The following is a 22,991-nucleotide window of genomic DNA, read 5'->3' as shown; positions in this document are numbered from 1 at the left end:
AGTGTCTCCGTGAGGATGATCAGTTGTTAGCTAAGATTCCTGAGGATCTTCAGCCTAACATGACTTTGGAGGCGAGACCAGTGCGGATTCTCGAGAGGAGGATCAAGGAACTTCGGAAGAAGAAGATTCTTTTGATGAGAGTCCTTTGGGACTGTGATGGTGTTGAAGAGCAGACTTGGGATCCTAAGGCGAGGATGAGAAGCAAGCCGCGACTTGAGCTTGTCTAGCCTAGTCTCATCTGTAATCCGTGGCTGGAGCGGGAATGGAGTATTCCAGCCCATCTCTCTTGTTTACTTTTTTTGCTTGGGGTGGTTGGTTGTGCGACTAAGTAACAAGATGAGGTGGTGCTCGGGGTACAAAGTTTCCGTGAGGCGGAGTTTTGGAGGAAAGTTTCCTGAATTAGGAGTTTCCAAAAGTGGAAAGTGTTAAAAATGGAAAGTTTTATGTGAGTTAAAATTTGTTCATTTTAGTGGAGAGAGCCTTGGAGGGGCTTGTGAGGCTTAAGTGGCGGACTTTTTAGTCATTGTGTGGCCTTAGTGGCGGTCTTTTGAGAAAATGTGTGGCCTTTGTGGCGGGCTGTTTAGCCAGAGTGCTTGTTTAAGCGGTCCTTCGGGACAGATGGTCTTTGTGACGGTCCTGTTTAGGACATTTGTTTGGCCTTAGTGGCGGTCATGTTTAGGACATTTGTTTGGCCTTGGTGGCGTTCCTGTTTAGGACATTTGTTTGGTCTTGGTGGCGGTCCTTTTTAGAACATTTGTTTGGCCTTTGTGGCGGCCCTTGTGGCAGTGAGATGATCCATGTGTGTTCATGAGGTATCCCAGTGAGGGGATATGTGGTTGGTAGGACATTGAAATGTGTTTGGCCTTTGTGGCGGCCCTCTTACGCGAGCCACGGGAATAAAACCTGGATAGGGATAGGACTCAGACGTGTTCAGAATTGTTTGCTCGCGACTCTTGGGGAACTTAGGTTCTCCTAGTACTGCCATATTTTGAGACTTTGTGGCTTGGGAGTATGGTTGGTATATCGACTTCAGATGATGATCCGGGGGCGCGCTGTAGGGTGGCAACCCGAGAGACGAGTATTGGATTTTTCCTTATGTATTATGGCATGCGGGCATAGGCCCGATGAGGAGCCAACAATATGGCATGCAGACTTAGATCTGATGAGGAGCCAATAAAAACTCAAGGTTTAGGCCTATGAGTAAAGGAAAATCCAAAAGTCGAGAGCAAATAATGCCTGGAGCGTGAGTCTATCGCCTAGAGGTGACCTTTCGTAGATCGATCGGAGGAGTGCGGGCCGTGGAGACGGTTGCACGGGAGTCCTTGACTGATGGTTGTTCGAGACTCAACGATGAATCTAGTTTGGTAAGGGAGAATTGTAACACCCGCGAAACGAAATCCCAGTTTGGGGATTGCATCGGTCGATGCAGGTTCAGTTTTTTGCGTTTTGACTTAAGTGAAACGCTGCGTTTTGGGCAAAGGGAAGAGGAAAACCCTTAAGTCGATTCTTTTCTCTCATTAGTCGACTTTGGCCGTTTTTGAGAGAAACAAAGGAGAGAAAGAGTGTTCTTGGTGTTCTTGGTGATTTTTGTGGGTTTGTGGCGTTTCCTGGTGAGATCTGAGGCTTAGAACGTTGTAGGAGCTTGCTAGGAGTGTTCTATTGCTTGTTTGAGGTTCAGATTCTTCTGTGGCAAAGGTAAGTGCAGGACCATGGCTTATCTAAGCTAGAGCTTCTCTGATCTGCTTGTTTATGTGTTGTTAGGCTTCTTAGATGGTTATTTCGGACGTTAGGAAGCTTTCTTGTGGCTTGGGATCGAGTTTTGTGGTTGCAGGAACAAAGATCTGGCGAGAAGCTTCAGGGAAAACACGATGCTCGGCATGTTGCATCGGTCGATGCACTTTGTGCGTCAGTCGATGCAAGTGCGAGGACGGCGCGTAAAACCTTAGGGTTTTCGTGTTATGTCGAGCATGCATCGGTCGATGCAGTGCGAGTGTCGGTCGATGCAGAGTCCTGGTTTGTTATTTGTTGTTTGTTGATTGTTGGTTGATGGTTAGAGATGTCTCTATTGCTCGTGTGTATAGCCGAGTAGATGAGAGGATTGTCTTACTGAGTGTTTATAAAATATTCATGCATTGCAATCTGTGTTTGTGGTGCAGGTAAAGGCAAAGTGTGATCGTGGAATCAAAGCAATGAAGAGGAGGATGTTCTAGGGACTCGATTGGATGTTGTCTGGCATTGCTAGGTTGCTAGAGTTGGGTCATTAGAAACAGTTCTAGGTTGCTGGTTTCATGTTTTCTGATGATTGGTATTTGGATATTGTTTATGGTTAGATTTGATTATTGGATTATTGGTTATTAATATTGGTTATTTCCGTTGTTTGATTGTGGTTGTGGTTAGGTGCCTAGTGGGTTGGGACCACTAGTTGTAGTATATTATTATTATTATTATTATTATTATTATTATTATTATTATTATTATTATTATTATTATTATTATTATTATTATTAGTATTATTATTATTATTATTATTATTATTATTTATTATATATTATTTATTATTAAAAAAATAGTTCGAGTCATTTCAGGGTATATATATATATATTTTGGTTAATTATAAGGATCCTTTGATAGACATCAAACCTCTGTTTGGATCATCAAGGACTGGAGAAGGGTACCATCATAATCAAAAAACATGACGATTTTTTTTCCTTTTGCAGCGTTGATGATATATGTTATAACAGGTCTAGAATTTGAGAGTAAATTTGAGTATAATTATTTAAGTAAATGTCTACCTATGGCTATATATATGTACGCTATTTGAATGTTAGATAGATTTTACTCTTAGGTTCAAAATATTTTATTAACAGTTACAAATTTGGAAATTATAGAATTTGGTGTCATAACTTTTCTAACATAAATATTTGCAAACGGAAATCTTTTCATTAGACTAAATACATTTCAATGCATGGTTATTGAAATTATACTCTCTTTAATGCATAGTAAAAGCAATTTGTAACCCACTACATGATATTAAATATAAAATTTTCATATATTTTCCATATAAGAAATAATCAAACTTAATGGTTTAATTAATACTATTTTAAATATGTCACTTACAATTTTCTAATGAAATAAATAGATAGAAAATCAAGAAAGTCAACATATATGAAAATCTTCTTATATATATATATGTGTGTGAGATTTGAACATGACAACAATTCTGAAATGCTCTTGACAAGATCAATTTTATGTTGATATGTGTATTGATATAAAAGGAAAAGTTATTGTTGTGTAATTTATCATAATTTAATAGGATTTTAGTGGAAGTGTGGAGCTGACTAACTTTATTGCCTACTCAATTAATGAAAAAAAATATTATATGATTCTAGAACGTGTAAAAATTAAGTTTTATAAAATTATATAAAAGCTTAATCATAATCATGTATCTAAACCATTTCATTTCTCATCCGAGATTTGGTTTTTATTATGATATTTTCTTTTATTATAAAATAGTGTGTGTTTTTTTTTACTTTAAAGGATGAAAGACAAATTAAATAAAATGAAAGAAAAATGTGTAAAAGTAGGTGTATCAAAAATCAGTTATTTATTAGTAAATGTTATAGAATATGATATTTTGTATCATATATATATAATATGAGATTTTATTATAAAATAATCTGATTTTGTTTGACAAAAGAACTTAAGATATAAAAGTGGATTTAAAAATATATGTCAATTGTACCAACATTAAGAAGAGAAATATGATTATTTGGAATTAGAAATGATATAAATTTGTTTTAAAAGAATAAAATGGAAATAAAGGATGATAGGTGTCACTAAAAGAGAATGTCAAATGTCCCAATGTGAGTAAAAGTTAGAAAAAACCTTCTCTTATATATTTTTATTATGATATTTCTTTTATTATAAAATTATATGTTTTTCACTTTAAAGGATGAAAGAAAATTTAAATAAAAAGTAAGAAAAATGTGTAAAGTAGATGTATCAAATATCAGTTATTTATTAGTAAATTTTATAGAATATTATATTTTGTATCGTATATATAATATGAGATTTTCCTATAAAATAATCTGATTTTGTTTGACCAAAAGAACTTAAGATATAAAAGTGGATTAAAAAATATATGTCAACTATACCAACATTAAGAAAAGAAATATGATTATTTGGAATTAGAAATGATATAAATTTGTTTTAAAAGAATAAAATGGAAATAAATTATGACAGGTGTTACTAAAAGAGAATGCCAAATGTGGAAGTGTAAGTAAAAGTTAGAAAAAACTTTTTCATATAATATATTATATAAGATATATAAAAACATGCAGTTTAAGATGTTAGAAGATTACTAATTTATTTTTTGGGAAAACATTAGTAGGTTATTTAATTGAGTATTTTAGGCCCAAAATAATTAATAAGGCTGGCCAAAAGTTGGGGAGAACAAACAACGTGTTGTTGCTGCCAAAATAATCTGTCTCTGATTCTCGTAAATTAATTTTGGTTCATGTAATTTCAAGCTCACAAATCATTCTACTCTATTTTTTGTTACCAAAATATCAATAAGGGTAATTAATTAACTATCGTCATGCTATATAAACAGCGACTTGAGAAATACACTAACCGACAATATCAAGTTATCAACCAACCAAATTTGTGGGGGGGGGGGGGGGGGGGGAAGAGCCAATTTTTTCATGTTTGCGCACATTCAATTGCATCGGCTTACATAAAGATGTGAGATTCCTATAATTAAGGAACCTTATAACATATTACTTAGAAATTAAACATGTTTTAATCAGTTGGTGCACACAAAACAGAAAAAGTTTTAATCAGTTTCTGAAATTTAGTAAATGTTTAAAACCTTTTTTTTTTGAACAAAGGTTTGTTTTCATTAATCAACAGAATATGAGTTCATACAAACCATAGAAACAAAGAGAATGCAGCTTAACACAAAGTAAAAGCAACAACAAGGGGAAAACAAATACTACACGAAGGTAGCTAAGGTAGCTCAACAAGGATCCATGAAGGCTTGGGAACCAAAGCTAGATAGCAAGATGGTGCAAGAGAGAACACGGTTTGTCGAGAATTCATCCACGGTTTATAAACCTTTTTTTTTCTTTGGGACAAAATCTACTTACATGCATCTATAACCTATAAACGCTTTAAACATCTTAGGAGCAACCAATTGAACATCCAAATTGACAGAAAAAAATAAAATAAAAAATAATACAAAAGAGAACAGCTGAACCTAAGTAGAATCTAGATTGGATTAGCGAGATGAGACAACATCCAAACCTAATTTAATGGTTTTAAAATCTAATATACCAGAAAATCCAAAATAAGAAAGAAAATAAATCAAACCGGAGAACCAAGTTTTTAAGTACTATATTTAGTACTCTGTTGAAGTAAAATACAAAATAAACAGATCGCAATACGTTCCACGAATGTTACGTACTAGAGTTTTAATTAAAATTAAAGTCTTAAACTTGCAAAACAAAACCATATAGTCTCAAACTTGGCCTGATGGTTCGATCCAAAAACTGCCATTGGAAAGGTCCCTACCTACTCCATGTCTGATTCAACGACAGCCTCGGTAATCACTGCGTCAGTGTCCAACTTAATCCGTTTCTTTGGCTGCTCAGCCTCTTCAGACACGAACACATCAGTTTCTTCCTCAGAATTGGTACCAGAGCTTTCACCTTCATTACCTTCAGGCTCTGCGTTCTCCTCTTCCTCATTCTTCAGCCTCTCTATCAAATCCATTACATCTCTATTGACCTGTTTACACACATTTCCCAAAAGTATTTACTCCTTAATTTGTGTGATCGTAACAAAATGGTAAAAATATCATATGATTTGCTACAGTTTCAATTTTAAGGACTGGAAGCATCAAACAAGTGAATGACATAATTAAAATCCTCACAAATTCATTGGTTATATACCTTTTCCTACACATTACTATTGACCAACTTCATCTATCTAGTTCTAGCAGAGCCAATTCATATGATATTATTCCAAAAAAAAGTGTGTGCTATGTTCACTGTATGAAATTAATGCAAAAAGAAGATATGATGATGTTTTTACCTGAAGGTTCGGGAGAAAATCAGAAAGGTCAGTGGGACAATAAGGGCATTTCATGACATTCTTCTGTGCGCGTAGTGTACGTCCACCTCTGCTTCTCTCTCTCATTACAGTTGTCCCAGCAAATTTAGCTTCCAAACATGGCTTGCAGAAGTTATGAGCACAAGGTGTTGTCACAGGAAGAGTCATCACTTGTCGACAGATCAGGCAACTAAACTCTGCATCAAAGAAAAACCCAACAGTTTACATATTCCAGGTTTGGAGAAAAGCCATATAAAGAAATAGCTGAATATTTTGTTAACTGATCATAATAAACATTTTAGGATCTTGAGCCTGATCATTTTAGGTAACTTCAAAATTGTTTGGAAAGGCACACATACCTTTCAGAAGTTTTCCCCTCACGGTATTCGAGTTTGCTGTCCTCAAACTTTTCCTCTCCTTATTCACCTGCAATTTACTAGCAGGTGGAGGCTTCATCCATCTCCAACGGCCTTCACCTTCCTGATTAGGTAAGCTTATTATCATTAAAGTATAAGGGGAGAGATAACAAATAACGAACCAGCAAAGGAAAATTTGATATAACTCGCCAACTATTATATATCAGATGTTTTCAAACTAACATCAAAATCCCACGATGGACTTTCCTTTCTCTCAAACAGGTCCGTGGCCATATTAAGTTCAGGAACATTAGGTATAGGTCTTGGACGATCTCCTTGCTCATCACTACAATAAATCACACCATTAAACTCTAATGGAATATATATACACGTATATATTAAGTGCACGCTTTCAAGAAATAGATCAAACCTGGTCCATGGAGCTGGCTCATTGTCACATCTAACAAATAGGTAACGACAGACCTTAAAAGAACCCTATGGACCACAGAAGAATAGGTCAATGCATGAAAAAGATCAGGGAAAATTTACAGTTGTTAGCTATGTGTGTATGTATACCTGTTTTCCAACTTTCCGCCAGCACTTCTCAATCCTGTAAACCCCATCATACCTCACTCCTTCCATAGGGGCATATGCAGAATGACACTTCACCTTGTGAGACCTGATCATATATGGCAAAAGGTTATTGAAGAGTTAAGATCACTGAAGTAAGCTTCAAGTTGAAAAGTGAGAAAGATGTTACATGCAATGGAGTTGTTCTCAAATAACAGCTAACCTGATAACTCGAACAGGATACCCCATCTTGCAACTAAGTCTTAAAGCTGCATTTTTTTTTTTGAATACTTGATCATGAGACTGAATCTTGGCAGTCCTTTTGTTGCGACTGAGATCTCTTCCTCCGCTGCGTGACACATCCACACATTAAAACAAACAGAGACAGAACATATTAGTAAACTAAAGAATATATAGCTACATGATTATTAGAATAAATAAAATGCATACCTTCCAGTATATAGGAACCACTCCCCATGGTCCTCATCATCGACGTAACCACCAGAAATCACCACGGACTGAGCTCCGTGTTTGGCTTGGCCGGCAATGCCAGAGACTTGTGGGAAGTGCACCCCCCACTGTCGACACTCGTGTCGGTCCGCCCAGGACTCCCCGACCAAGACACCGAGGTTCCTACAAGGATCATTTTCCGCTGGTATGGGACCAAAATGATCGTTTGGCATGGTGACAAATATCCTGCCACCTGAAGCATTTGCGTTTCCTGTTTTCTTTGCACGCTCAGTTGTAAATGCTTTTTCTGGTCGGTCTTGGTTGCTAACGAAATGACGGTCCTTTGAAGTACCCGCATCATCAGCACGTTTAGGGTCTTTTGCTAACCGAATAGCAGCGACGATGGACAAGTTGATACGGGGATCTCTTGCAATTTTTAGAGGAACAACGGTGCGGCACTTTCCACATGTAGGTTTTTTATTAGCGCTGATCCACTTCTTGAAACATTTCAAGCAAACGTTGTGCCCACATGGTGTCTGAAAAACATACATACAAGATATCCATCAGTCCCTATACTTCAAATTTGTCACACACACACACACAAAAGATTCATTTTGAAAAGAAGAAGTTAACACTTATTAAAGTCTTTCCACTCTTACCATATCGACTACTCATCAATAGCAAGAGTTAATGAAACCCCAACTTGTCGAAAATGAATATAGAAAACATCCCATAAACGGCACTAAACACAATATAGACAAAAACAACCTTCAACAAACGTGTACACACATACCACTTCCTTTCCTAACACTATTATCAACAAGTATATCAAGACCATGATACAACTCTCCAGTCTCAACTAAACAATATCCAACCCAACAAGTGTACACATGGTGTTTTCACATATGGTAAGCACAATTAAGTCTATGTTTTTGTAAATCATCAAAAGTAACAATTAAACGTATCAATAAAAACCTAAGTTTTGTAATTGTGGTATGACACAAACTCGAATTAGTAAATCAAGTGTACACATAAACGATCATGCATAGACAGTATTGTAATATCGGACAATTAATTAATAAGCATGAAGCATAAGAGAGAAGAGAAAGAGAATATACCGTTACAGGTAGGTCAAGTAACGACATACAGTAAAAACATATGAAGTTTTCATCAAGAGTAGATAACACATCACTTTTTCCTTTACCCTTCTTCATCTTCTTCTTCTCTTCTTCGTCATCCTCAGCGACGGCTTTACCACTCATTACCTGTTGCCTCTTCCTTGCCTTCTCCTCAGCACTCAAAGACGCATCCGCCTCGATGGCGTGGATGGCCGCTACAAGATCTGAACCAACAGATCCGTACCCGGCCGCAACGCCGGAAACAGGAAGAGGATCGATATCGCCGGAGCAATCAGGACAAAGCCAATCGAAAGTGAATGCTAGGGTTTCAGGAGGAGACGAGAGACAGGACACGTGCCACGGCGTAACGCATGTGCCGCAAGTGAGAGTTACTTCAGGCAGAGGCTTGGATTTGCATCGCATGCATACACCGTCGCCGTTGCAGGGGAGTTGGATGACACGAGAAGCCATATCCGATGATGATGAGAATAGCCAAAAGATGAGGTAGAGAGCGAGACAGGAGAAAACGATGAAGATGAAAAATGAAAAGTGAGGAGAGCGGGGTTTTAAAAAGCACTTAGAGGAATCAAATTAGGAAGGAGATTTCATAGAGTCAAAAATAAATAAAAAATTGTCCTACTATGAAATATCTACCATTGAATATGGACTAATTAATTATCATAATTATTTATATTGACCAATTTTGGGTAGTAAAATAATTAGTACTTTTTAATAGATTAAGAAAGAAATATGTATTTGAAAATTATGTGGATATTATATCATTTTACAAGGTCTTGTTTGTTAGTTAACCTTTTTTTTATATAATTGATTTCTAATACAAACAAAAAAAGATAATAACAAGGCCCATTAGTTGTAACGCATGGGTATTAAAAAGTTTGCTCTGCTGACTAATGTGATGGTGTGGTGATGTAAAGAATTAATACCAGAAAATGGAAGGTCGTCTACATTGATTCACATACTTGAACAATGTCTATGCGAGATTCTCCATTTTATCATGTCACAAGCATAAGTTACGAGCTATTTCATTTCATTGATGTCTTTTCTCAACAACTCCATCGATTTAATTTGGAAAAACAAAAAAAAATAGAGAGATCGACCATGTTTTATTATTTATATGGTTTTGACGAAACCACTTACATATGAAATAGATATATGACTTTATGGAGGTTTATGTATCTTGATGTATCATACCATTAGAAACATATAGGTCGATGCTTCTAATCATTTTGGAAGTATAAAATGAAGTTGATCCTAAATAAGTGCTCGTTTCAAGTATTTTGGGGGAATTCTCTCTTGGTTACAACATAGTTCATGTATGCAAACAAGTGAATGCAAGCTAAATCATTGTCATTCAAACTTATCGTCACATTAAAAAGTAGGAAAAAAGATAGTCAGCTACACAAACTATATCACAATACATGACCACACATGCCAACTTTGAAAATGTATATTTAACTACACAAAGTATATTTATTGCATGACCATATATACCAACTATATGACATCTGTGCTCAACATCACAACCATCTTATTCCGGTACACTGTTCATCAGAATCCGGTATTGACTAGTATTGACCGGCGTTAACCGATGTTGACCAATAAAAATAGGCAAAACAAATTTTGTTTTTAGTATTAGAAACCAAAATAAAAAAATTTAATTAAATTATTTAGGAATCATTTATGGTGTTTAATAATTAAAAATATATATGGATCCAAAATAAAGATATTATATATATATATATTCCATTCATTTAGTCTTATAATAGTTACCTTTTTTTCAATTTCAAAACTTAAATAAAATTGAAATAAAAATCATTCATAAGATATTAAAACTTAAATTCAAACCAGATAATCTTGTTGTAATAAATCAAATAAGAAAACTACTTATTTTAACATTATTAATGTAAAAACATCAACTTCTTACTTAATTTATCTAAATAGAAAATTAATATTATTTAATATTCTCAACCACAAATAATATTTCTACAACAAAAATACTTAGAACCAAACCCAATACATATCAAAATCATTAGAACTATTGAAATTTTTATAATTCACTTTTATTAAGAATTATTATAATATCTGAAAAAATATTAAGGCTTTTTCATTTCACTTTTATTAAGTTTTGCAATAGAAAATATATTGTATATATGTTATTTTATCCAGTCTTATAATAGTTAATTTTTTCTATTGCAATTAAAAACATCAACTTATTATTTGATTTATTTAAATACATTTTTTCCACAAAAAATAAAGAAATATATTTGATTGTAAACAACAAAAACACACAATATTTCTTTTTAATATATAGAAGATAGAAGATCCAAAAAAATTATTTTGCAAAATAATATATTTGACTGCATTTCTGATATATATATATATATATATATATATATATATTTGACTGTAAAAATGTTGACTATTAGTTTAGCTTCAAAATAAAAATTACTAATTATAAGAATGTATACATTAAAGATGTAAACAAAATATTTAGTTATATAATATAGAATATGTCTTAATTTTAAAAAAAAAACTATAAACTATTTCATATAGCAATTTATATTTTTTGGTTTTTAATAGTATACATAAAAAAAAATTAGAATATTTTTTTGGTCAATTTTGGTCAACGCTAGAATAAGTCAACCGGTGTATCGGAATTATATGTTTATGGTGTTAACCATGACGTCATATAGTTTATGCATGTGATCATACAATAACCCTAATTTGTTTTTTCTCCAAAATGGCCGACAAAAACCATTTTTTTTCTCAATGACTTAAGAGGTCGACACACACACACTTTTATTAGTTCAGAGAAACCTCGATGCAAATATATTAATACTTAACTAATCATCCCTTTTAGGCCAAAGCCCATGCTAAATGACAACTTCGATATGTCCGATAGTCTCACCCAAAGTTGTGAGTTTGTTGCTAGAGGAGATAAAAGAAACCGATCACCCAACTAGAAACTAAATAACATATATGTATTTGAAATTTGTTTGGCTTATACATATTTTACAAGGTTTTTTCTCACCATTTTTTTTCAACTAAGTAGAAGTCCAAAATGAAATTGAACCTAACCAAGTGCTCGTTTCTAAAAGATATCTACCATTAATTATGGACTATAAATTTCATATTTGAACATCTTAGATAGTAGAATAATTAGTATTTTAATAAATTAAGAAATAAATATGTATTTGAAAATTATATGGCTACTACATCATTTTGTAAGGTGTTTGTTTTCACAAAGAAATCTTTTATTCTGTTTAAATAAAAAAAAATGATAACAATGGATGTAAAATTTAAGGCATGGTGGTGAGGGTATAAAAAATACAAGGATATGGAAATGGAAGGTCTACAATGATTTTATATATTTAAACAATGCCTAAGAAATAGTCCCGCTTTCATTATATCACATGTGGGCCGGCTGATGCCACCATATATAGGTTACGAGTTATTTCGTTTAATTGATGTCTTCTTAAGATACAACCGTATTCATTTGATTTGATCCAAAATGGCCATTGTTTACCATTCATTTGATCTACTGCTACTAGATGTTCTCGTTCCTATGTAATTAATGAATGACTAAACCACTTAACAAATATGCATAAACAACATGATGCTCGTCAAATAACTTTGTGCAACATACCATGTAAAATACGTAGGTTAGTGCTTAATCCACTCTGAAAGTACAAAATGAAATTTATTCCAACAAATTGCCCGTTTCTAGTATTTTTGGGGAGATTTTATCACGGTTATAACATTCTCCGACAATGCACAACAGTAAATGCATGCTAAATTAATGACATCCATAACTAAAACAAGTCTTAATTAAGACTCACAAGAAGGATAGTCACTCTAAGTTGATTTTTCTCCAAGCCTTACTGACAAAGCTCATCTCATCTCTAAATGACTTAAATGGACACAAGTCTTTGTATCGATTTGTCAAGCTAGGATCGTCAGTGGAATAAAAACCTTTGATGACAACATAGTACTGGTCAGCCTATTACGGTTGTCTCTAGAAAAGTTGTAAGAATAAAATCAAGATTAGAATAGACAAACCCACTATATTAACTAAATATATAACTCACTTCTGACCTAATAAACCAAAAAATCCAAAATAAGCAAAAATCAAATCAAATCAAACCAGAGAATCAAAGTTTACCCTCGATTTAGAACTCAGTTGTAGTAAAATCCAATATAACAGACCGCAAAACAAAACAAAAATAGCGTACGAGATCAGGTACCTAGGGTGTTTTTTTTTCTACTTTAGTCTTCGGTACCAAATGAAAACCATGTAAGTCTCCATAACTTTACCGAATGGTTTGATCCAAAAAAGCCATTGGAAAGGTCCCCCTACCTACTTACTGCATGCAAGATTACACAACAGTTGCAGAAACTGCTACGTCTGTGTCCAGCTTAATCCGTTTCTTTGGTTGCTCAGCTTCTTCAGACACGACCTGAGTTTCTTTTTCAGGGTCCGTACCTGAGCCTTCACCTTCATCTACAGGCTCTGCATAGTCCTCTTCCTGGTTCTTCAGCCTCTCTATCACCTCCAGCACTTCTCTATTAACCTGTTTACACAATTGCGATTAGGAAGCGAAGAATAATTTCACGAGAGATTATTCCTTAATTTGCATGATCATAATAATGGTAAGTAGCGAAATACCAGATTTAATACAATTTCACTTTTCAAGAATGGAAAGCATCCGTGAATGACATACTTAAATCCAATCAAATTTATCATTTATATAGGCTTCTGAATAAACTTGTTCCTACACAATCACATTACAAAATCAATAGGTATTCTATGATACAATAACATTACAAAATCCATTGACCAGCTACATCTAATTCTAGCAGAGCCAAAATCAATGCTAATGCAATTTGCACTTAAAAATATAAAATTATACGAAAGAAGTGTGCTATGTTTACTGCAGAAACAATGCGAGAAGAGAGATGATAATGATGATTCACCTGAGGGTTCTGGAGAAAGTCAGAAATGTCAGTGGGGCAACAAGGGCAGTTCATGACATTCTTCTGTGCGCGTAGTGTGCGTCCACCTCTGCTTCTCTCTCTCACTAGAGTTTTCCCAGCAAATTTAGCTTCCAAGCACGCCTTGCAGAAGTTATGAGCACAAGGAGTTGTCACAGGAAGAGTCATCACTTGGTGACAGATCTGGCACTTAAACTCTGCATCAGCATAAACCCAAAGACAGTTTAAGAAATAAAGGGCTGAACATATCTGGGTCATATTAATGTTAACTTTTTCAGTTAGGTTAACCCATTTCGGAAACATTGACTTCCTGATACTAAAGTTTCCAGGGAACCATAGCTTGAGCCTCCAAGTACAAAACATATTCTATTTTCTAGAAAAGATAACTTCGGACTGTTTAGGAAGGGCCAATCTAGAAATACAACATAATGCACTAGTACTTATTTGGCAACAAGGGAATAGTCTATGAACATAATAACAGCAGAAGTAGAGAATTTGGACACACACAGACCTTTCAGAAGTCTTGCCCTCACGGTATTCGAGTGTGCTGCCTTTATGGCTTTCTTCAAACTTTTCCTCTCCTCAGGATCCAAAACATTCACTGACTTTTTACTGGCAGGTGGAGGCTTTATCCATTTCCAACAACCCTCACCTTCCTGATCCAGTAAGTTTATTATCAGAAAATACCAACTTGTATAGTTTATATAACAGATAATGAACCGGCCTAAACAAAAAAAATCAATATCTGCTCACACGCCAACTTGTATAGTTGAGATGTCTTGGAACTTACATCAAAATCCCATGATGGACTTTCTTTTCTCTCAAACAGGTCTATGGCCATGTTAAGCTCAGGAATATTTGGTAAAGGTCTTGGATGATCTCCATGCTCATCACTGCAATATATCTCAGCATTGAACTCAAATGGAATATATATAGAAAAGGGGCACACTTTCAAGCAGTAGATCAAACCTTGTCCATGGAGCTGGTTCATTGTCACATCTCACAAACAGATAACGACAGACCTTAAAAGAACCCTATGGACCACAAAAAAATAGGTCAATGCATAAAAAATAGAACAGGAAATGTTTACCGTTCTTAGCTACGAATGTATTGTATACCTGGATTCCAACTTTTCGCCAGCACTTTTCGATCCTGTAAACTCCATCATATCTCACTCCTTCCTCAGGGGCATATGCAGAACGCTTTTCCTTGTGAGACCTTATCATATATCGAAATAGGTAAAAAAGTTAAGATCACTGCAAGTTGAAGAGTGAGAAAAACGTTGCATGAAGCGCAACTGTGCTCGAATAAGAGGTAACCTGACAACTCGAACCGGATACCCCAATTTGCAACTGAGCCTTAAAGCTTCATTAGACTTCTCGAACTTTTGGTCAAAAGACTGATCCTTGTTAGTCCTTTTGTTGCCACTGAGATCTCTACCCCCACTGCATGACACATCCACACATAATCAAGACAAAAAGAGACAATCTATCAGTAAATTGGAGAATTGATACTTTTATACACATGAGAGAAGTAAATTGTACAAGATTAATTAATAAATCAAATGGACCAGAAATGAAAGGCACACCTTCCTGTGTATAGAAACCATTCTCCATGATCTTCATCATCCTCATAACCTCCAGAGAGTGCTACAGATTGAGCTCCATAACTTGCTTGTCCAGCAATGCCAGCGACATGTGGGAAGTGAGCCCCCCACTGCCTACACTCCAGTCGGTCCTCCCATGATTCTCCGACTAAAAGACCTTGACTCCTCACAGGATCATTCTCAGCCTGAATGGGACCAAAGTGGTCAGGTGGTATTGTAACATAAATCCTGCCACTGGCAGCATTCGCCTTCCCTGTTTTCTTTGCCCGCTCAGTTGTAAATGCTTTATCTGGTCGGTCTTGGTTGCTCACGAAATGATAGACCTTTGAAGTACCCGCAGCAGCACTTCTGGAGACTCTTGCAAACCGAATAGCAGAAACAAGGGAAGAATTGATACGAGGGTTCCTTGCCATTTTCTCAGGAACTATGCTGCGGCATTTTCCACAAGTACGTTTTCCCTGACCCATCCACTTCTCGAAACATTTCAAGCAAGCGTTATGCCCACATGGTTTCTGAAATGGAAACATACAAAATATCCATCAGCCCTACTTAATATAGCCTTCATCTTTGTCAAAAATAAAAAAAAGACTTCTATTGAGAAAAACTTGACACTTCTAAAATGAGTAAAGAAAAAAATCACATAAACGGCAACTAAACAACAAAAGTGTACATATACCAATCCCTATTAACAAGTCTATTAACAATCATGAACTATAAATGTAGCTAATCATTGACACAATTTGTCACAAATGGTAAGCAAAATCAAAGTCTCTTTGTAAATCAGCAAAAGGAACGATTTAATTGTGTCAATAAAAGTCTAAGCCGTTGAATCAGAAGCTCTCGAATAAGTAAATCAAACTATACACATTAAACAATCACAATCAATACTAACACAGATTCGAGAAAAGAACACTACATTAACAAGTATAAGAGCCAGAACAGAGAGAACGAACCGTCACAGGTCGCTCAGGCAACTGCATACAGAAAGAACACATCAAGTTATCTCCAAGAGCAGATAACACATCGAGATTCGCATTTTTCCCTTTACCCTTCTTCTTCTTCTCTTCTTCGTCAATTTCATCGACGGCTTTACCACTCAGTAACTGTTGCCTCTTCTTAGCCTTCTCCGCAGTACTCAAACTCTCATCAGCCTCAATCGCGCGGGTCGCCGCTACAAGATCTGAGCCAACAGCTCCGTACCCCGCCGCGACGCCGGAAACAGGAAGAGGGTCGATTTCACCGGAGCAATCCGGACAATGCCACTGTAAAGTAGAAGCTAGGGTTTCAGGAGGAGACGAGAGACAGGACACGTGCCAAGGCGTAACGCACGTGCCGCAAGTGAGAGATTCTTCAGGCGGAGGCGTTGATTTGCATCGCATGCATACTCCGTCGCCGTCGCACGGGAATTGGATGTCACGCGCCATTTCAGAGATATCGAGGGATTTGGGGAATGGAAGGTTCTAGGGAGAATTGGGAATTTAAGAGGAGGGAGAACGAAAAAACAAAAAAAAAGTGAAGAGGCGGGTTTTTTAAAAAATTTTGGGACTATGAAAGCGTCTTTACACCAAAAGGAAGAAGAAAAAAACACATTGAATATATATATTTTTTTTAACAGCTGCTTTCATTAATAATATGGAGGGATGTTACAACTTACAAGGTAAGAAGGAGCATGATAGTAAGACATAAAGATAATAGTAACACATAAAGATTGATGGAAATACAAAAGCTTCCTTTGCTAGACGATCAGGTGCTTTGTTATTGTCTCTTCCTGTCCAGATGAAACCACTTCTAAAAACTTGTTTCTCCAAAATTAAACTTCTCTTATCCAATTATGTACTTTGAAATTGTTTGTTTCTCCATTGACCAGATTTGCAACTTGTTTGTTGTCTCCTTTAATGATGATTTTGGTATATTCATGACTCCATGCTTGCTGCACTGCAATTACCAAACTCTGCAATTCGGCTTCTAAACTTGATTGACAATTGACTCCTTTGCTTCGACCCACGCGAAGAAATGCACCTTGTGAATCTCTTACTATCCAACCTGCATGTGTTCCTGATGTCCTTTATATGTACATACTATCATAGTTACTGAACAAACAGAAGATCAAAAGTTTTCTGTATATTCATGATGTTCAATCTACATACATATATAAACACAAAGACAATCTGTACAAATCATATCTTCTGCATATTAAGGAAACTAAATCACTCAGCTGATCTCGAGAGATTCACGACCAACTTGATGACCAAGTCTTCTTAACCATGAGTGAACCAAGAGATAACCACATCCATCTCCAACACCCCCCCCTCAAGTTGGAGCATACAGATTTCGTATGCCTAACTTGATACGAAACCTCGCAAAAGAATCTCTCCCAAGTGGTTTTGTAAATATATCTGCAAGTTGAAAGGCGGTGCCTACATGACGAAAGGTGATATTGCCACGAACAAGCTCATCCCGAACAAAATGATAGTCAATCTCTATGTGCTTTTTCTGTTTATGAAATACTGGATTGGTAGCAATATGTATAGCCGACTGACTGTCACAACACACAACCATCGGTTGATCATGACGCACCCCAAGCGTGAACAACAACTGTTTTAACCATTTTAATTCTGAAGTAAGAAACGACATTGCACGGTACTCCGCCTCTGCAGAAGACTTGCTCACTGTGTCCTGTTTTCTGGTTTTCCAAGAGATTGGTGAGTCCCCAAGCTGAACAATAAAACCGGTAACAGAACGACGTGTTAGAGGACATGTGGCATAGTCAGAATCACACCAACCAGTGATTTGAAAACCACCGTTGGAACGAAGCAAGATACCTTGTCCCGGATCAGATTTCAGATAACGAACAATACGAAGTGCTGCATCCCAATGAGCCTCTCGAGGCTGCTGCATAAACCGAGCTAGCATATTAACCGAGAAAGCAAGATCAGGTCTTGTGACAGCCAAATAAATCAAGCGACCAATCAGTCGTCGATACCTCTGTGGATCAGGAAGAAGTGAAGACGTAGATAAGAACAAATCATGAGTTTGTTCAAGAGGAAATGCCGCTGGTTTAGCACCCATCAGACCAGTTTCAGAGATGATGTCCAACGCATATTTGCGTTGACAGATATAGATGCCAGTGGCGTTCCTAGCCACCTCTATCCCCAAAAAATATTTCAAAGGCCCCAAATCCTTCATGTGAAAACAAGAAGATAAATAGTCTTTGAAATCCTGAGTCGCCTTGGAAGAGCTGCCCGCAATGATTAAATCATCAACGTATATCAAGATATTGATGTGAACAAGACCTTTGTCGAGAGTAAATAGAGAGTAATCAGAAAGCGACTGCACAAACCCATAACTCTTCAAAGCGGTTGTTAACTTCTCAAACCAACATCGGGGAGCCTGTTTTAAACCGTATAAAGCTTTGTGAAGGCGACATACCTTTTAGGATGAGATGCACCAAAACCGGGAGGCAGTTTCATGTAAACCTCTTCGTGAAGATCACCGTGTAAGAACGCATTGTGAACATCCATTTGATGGATTAGAACGCATTGTGAACATCCATTTGATGGATTTCCCAGTTACGTTTTGCGGCGACATAAAGAAATAAGCGAACTGTCCCCATCTTTGCAACCGGTGCAAAGGTTTCACCATAATCTTCACCCTCTTTTTGTTTGTTACCAATAGCAACAAGACGAGATTTATACCGTTCGACCGAGCCATCCGAATTATGCTTAACTTTGTAGACCCACTGACACCCAATAGCTCGTTTACCTAGAGGTAAATCCACAATTGACCAAGTCTTATTTGCTTCTTGCGCATCAATTTCAGTAGTCATAGATTTATTCCAACGTTTGTCTACCACTGCCTCTTTATATGAACGTGGTTCACGAGCCGTTGCAATGGCGACCATATAAGCAACATGAGACCCAAAAAAATGCCTCTTTGTATCGTGATTTGAGATTGGATATCGTACCTTATCAGAGACTTCACATACAACGGAGTTGACGACATAGTCTTTCAAAGTCACTGGTGGTTCTCTTTTTCGTCCTTGCAATGAAAATTTCACCCTTCTATCTTGACCAGTTTGAAGTGAAACATCGAGTTCCGAGGTTCTGCATTAGTCTTTGGGTATAATCTGAAAACGTTAATATCCGTTGGATAATTGATGTTCTCCTCAAGTCTGTTATTGCATTGCAATTGATTTTTATGAGGGAAATGGGTGATGAACTATGACATTGGCTTAATCTTCCACTCTATTTTTTAGGGAAGTTCAAACTAATTCACAGTTACAATACCAATGGCTGCTTTATTTTGCAGATGGTTTCTTTCTTAAGAGCTTCTAGTGAAAGCTATCTTATCTAGATCATTGGTGAAGAAAACAAAAAAGATGTCTTTTATAGTTGAGATTGAAGCAATGCCTTATGAACTAGAACCATTTTTCTGAGTCGAGTTTATTATAATAAGATATCGCAACTGTATTTCCTACGTGAATTCTAGGTTTGTATCTATCCAACATCGAGACAATGGTTGGTGTACATGGGAAAATGTCGAACACAAGACTACAACCAGTATCAAAATGTCTCTCGTACTACCAATTTAAGAGACGAGGAACAAACAAAAAAGAATGCAAGAACCAAATGGTAATGTAAACCAATCTCTCCTAACAAAATCTGAACTGCACTGTCATACCATATAGAAATCAGTCTTGTTTGGTACAAAAGCATCATTAAGAACACAAAAGCAAGTGCAAAAATTCCAAGTAAATAGAAACTTAATAACCACCCTTGAGATCGTTCACAACATCGTAAGGGATGGGAGTAACAGTCTCTAAGGTCATACCTTCAACCATGAAACCCGGTTTAGGACCTTTAGGTTGTCTCTTGGTGCTGATCGTCTCACCTCTGGCTTTAGCTGCAGCCTTAAGCTCATCGTTCTGCTTCTTCCTCAGTTTGAACTCCTCAGCACACCTTGACTGCTGCACATGCTCCACACGGACATGTATCCTCTTCCTTATGATTCTGTTCCCAATCTATGTACCAAACCCCAAACACAAAATTAAGTCACACTCCAAACGAAACAGCAAAACCCACACCATATAATACATAAGCCAAGCTCTAAGTTAGAGCCAAGACAGATACTAAGACAAGGCAAAAATCTCAAGTCAAATTCCAAAACATGAATCCTCTGAACCAACACAAAATCTCAAGTTTCAGAACTGAAACAGATACCAAAGAATCACAATCAATCAACACTAACTCTCAAGTTTCAACAAGCCAGGAATCACAATACAAACACACACAGATCATTAAAAACCAACAAATCAACATATTACAAACCTGTTTGTTGACTTCAACACCAACGGCACGCTTGGTAACGTTCCAGATACGACCAGTACGACCATGATAGAACTTGTGAGGCATACCCTTGTGGATGGCTCCATTAACCTTGACATCTACGTAATCACCGACCTTGAAGGTTCTGAGGTAAGTGGAGAGTGGGATATAACCCTTCTTCCTGAACGGTCTGGCGAACAGGTCCCTAGTTCTAGCCCTCACTCCGTGTCCCGCCGGCATTTTTTACTCCTCTCTCACCTCTGTTTCTGGTGAAACCCTAAAAATGGGAGAGAGTGATGAAACTAATTTAAAAGGCTTTTTGTATACATGGGCCTATTGGGCCTTATATATTTATGTCTCATTGAATTGAAAAGCCACTGTATTTTCAGTTATTTCTGATTTGCTTGCACCCTCCTGGTATATTAATTGATGGATTGAACAAACAAAAGTACATAACCAACACGTGTCTGGAAAACCTGAGCTTCTGATTTTACATTGTGAAGAAGAGAACGCAAAGGATTTACAAGTCTAAATTCATTATCAGACAAAACCAACTTTGTTCTTTTTAGTCCTAAAGAATATCCATTATATATAAATAAAAATGTCCTAAGATTCAAATTTGTTTTCATATAAAGAAGAGATCAATTTAAATCTCCTACACATAAATGTAAGTAATATTGCTAAATTTCAGAAACTTAAATATTAACATTTAATCATTTATTAATATTCTTCTAAAATTATCCTAAATTATATCTTATTGATATAAAGAAAAGATCAATTTAAATCTCCTACACATAAATGTAAGTAATATTGCTAAATTTCAGAAACTTAAATATTAACATTTAATCATTTATTAATTCTTCTAAAATTATCCTAAATCATATCTTATTGATTTCATATCGACCGTTGATAAATTCGTAAGATCTGTGGTTTAGAAGAAAAATGAATACTTTATATTAATCTTCTTCCCTTCCTTAATACATTCGATAAGAAGAAAAAAACACCCTAATGGAAGAAGAGATACTCGTTCGCGTTCTACTTTAATTTCTCGTTCGCTTCAGAACCGTTTGCAAAAAATGGAACACTCTTTTCAACGATAAGATATTCGCCAACAAAGTCGCCCGACCAGAATTCATGTTACGTACTGATTATCGAACTTACTTAATAAGCGTCATCAATCTCAATAAAGACGATCCAACTATAAAAGTGTGTGATTTAAACTTTGATTTTCGTGGTCGTGACTATGGTAACGGTGATGGGTATTTCTTCTTATATGGGTCATATGACTCATATCACTCCGGTTATAATAGAAAATATGACTTTCATGGCGTGATGTGGAACCCGTTGTTGAGACAGGTTAGATGGATTCAAACCATGGCTCGACCATTCAACTTTTGTGGCATGGTCTATAATGGTAGTGGACCCGACAAGAGTTATAACAAGATTGCTGGGACTAGTTATTGTCTTCACGATCGCCACCAGGGAATTGTCATGTTCGAATTCGAAACAAAAACGTGGAAGATTATTGATCATGCCACGTACGTTGCAAAGTACACTAGAGAACAATCGCTACGTTATAACAATGTGTCCTTGGATGGAAATTTGTATTGGACAGCTTATAATCTAGAAACTGGTCGGTATTTCATCCGCGTCCTCGATGTTTTGAAAGAGATAATCAAGCCCTTTTGTGACCTACCGTGTAAGAAGAGAAATTATTCCCATACTCATGTCCTCGCGGTTTACAAGGGAGATCGGTTTTCGTTGTTAGAACAGTGCAAGGCAACAAGAAAGACTAAGATTTGGGTGACAGAGAAGAAAATTAGCAGTGGGGACAATGGAAACGATGTGGTGTGGATTTAAGTTCATGACAGTCTCAAGACCTAACTATCCTAGGTTTTATCACGATCTTTCAAGATACATGCTCGACGATAACATATATGGAAAGACCTTCATCATGTGTTGTAGCAGCGATAAAAATAAACAAGCTTACGTTTATGTTGTGAGGGGAGATATGTGCAAAAAGATTAAGATAGATGAAGTGCCTCATCAGTCAGGTTGCTCTATTCATGTCCCAAATTTGATTCCTTTTTCTTGAGAGACTATCGTCTTTCGATGAAGTGAACCAAGAAGATTTACAAGTTTGATTTCCCATTGTCGCTTTCTTTGCTTTGTTGTTTTTGTTTTTATTTGTTCTTAGTCTTTTAACTATCAATCTTTATGTCTCAATTCATTATTATTATACAGATCAAAACAAAACCACCTTCATTTGTATTCTTGTTATATTTTGGTAGTTCGTTTTGTTATGAATCGCATTTTTTTTGGAGTCAGTTTTCATTGGTTAGAAAGGATACTACTTTCATTATTTTTTTCACAAATTGGTTGGCCTAATTCGAGTAACAGAGTTTTGGTTCAAATCTAGTTCGTAACAATGGTCCATGGGCAA

At 36.2% G+C, this 22,991-nt stretch overlaps 3 protein-coding genes and 1 pseudogene across 4 annotated transcripts; 1 reads left to right on the top strand and 3 right to left on the bottom strand.

Moving 5' to 3' along the window:
• Window positions 1-5,360: 5,360 nt before the first annotated feature.
• LOC104700896 (E3 ubiquitin-protein ligase ORTHRUS 2-like) lies at window positions 5,361-9,188 on the bottom strand. 2 transcript variants are annotated; one of them, XM_010416500.3, is made up of 9 exons: window positions 8,606-9,188; window positions 7,488-8,023; window positions 7,261-7,386; window positions 7,044-7,146; window positions 6,898-6,962; window positions 6,711-6,813; window positions 6,471-6,591; window positions 6,094-6,308; window positions 5,361-5,787 (listed from the first exon to the last, which is right to left on the bottom strand). In XM_010416500.3, exons 1-9 carry the CDS (start codon window positions 9,074-9,076, stop codon window positions 5,572-5,574), a joined length of 1,956 nt encoding a protein of 651 aa, XP_010414802.2. In that variant the 5' UTR covers window positions 9,077-9,188; the 3' UTR covers window positions 5,361-5,571. The 2 variants fall into 2 exon arrangements, with proteins under 2 accessions (XP_010414802.2, XP_087312722.1); XM_087456596.1 differs by having other exon boundaries at window positions 6,471-6,587; window positions 6,731-6,813.
• Window positions 9,189-12,773: 3,585 nt separating this feature from the next.
• On the bottom strand, window positions 12,774-16,951 carry LOC104700895 (E3 ubiquitin-protein ligase ORTHRUS 2-like). The gene is made up of 9 exons (XM_010416499.3): window positions 16,178-16,951; window positions 15,207-15,736; window positions 14,938-15,063; window positions 14,737-14,836; window positions 14,588-14,652; window positions 14,409-14,511; window positions 14,130-14,274; window positions 13,601-13,815; window positions 12,774-13,197 (listed from the first exon to the last, which is right to left on the bottom strand). The coding sequence occupies exons 1-9, from the start codon at window positions 16,646-16,648 to the stop codon at window positions 13,003-13,005; spliced, it is 1,950 nt and encodes a 649-aa protein (XP_010414801.2). The 5' UTR covers window positions 16,649-16,951; the 3' UTR covers window positions 12,774-13,002.
• Window positions 16,952-19,873: 2,922 nt separating this feature from the next.
• LOC104700894 (large ribosomal subunit protein eL21z/eL21y-like) lies at window positions 19,874-20,872 on the bottom strand. The gene is made up of 2 exons (XM_010416498.3): window positions 20,552-20,872; window positions 19,874-20,244 (listed from the first exon to the last, which is right to left on the bottom strand). Exons 1-2 carry the CDS (start codon window positions 20,786-20,788, stop codon window positions 19,987-19,989), a joined length of 495 nt encoding a protein of 164 aa, XP_010414800.1. The 5' UTR covers window positions 20,789-20,872; the 3' UTR covers window positions 19,874-19,986.
• Window positions 20,873-21,549: 677 nt separating this feature from the next.
• Window positions 21,550-22,882, top strand: LOC104700892 (putative F-box protein At1g58090 pseudogene; annotated as a pseudogene).
• The last annotated feature ends 109 nt before the right edge of the window (window positions 22,883-22,991 follow it).

This window comes from Camelina sativa, chromosome 7 (genome assembly GCF_030686135.1).
Source record: "Camelina sativa cultivar CO46 ecotype springtype chromosome 7, ASM3068613v1".
Taxonomy (NCBI): domain Eukaryota; kingdom Viridiplantae; phylum Streptophyta; class Magnoliopsida; order Brassicales; family Brassicaceae; genus Camelina; species Camelina sativa.
This window is presented reverse-complemented; position numbering and strand designations above follow the sequence as displayed.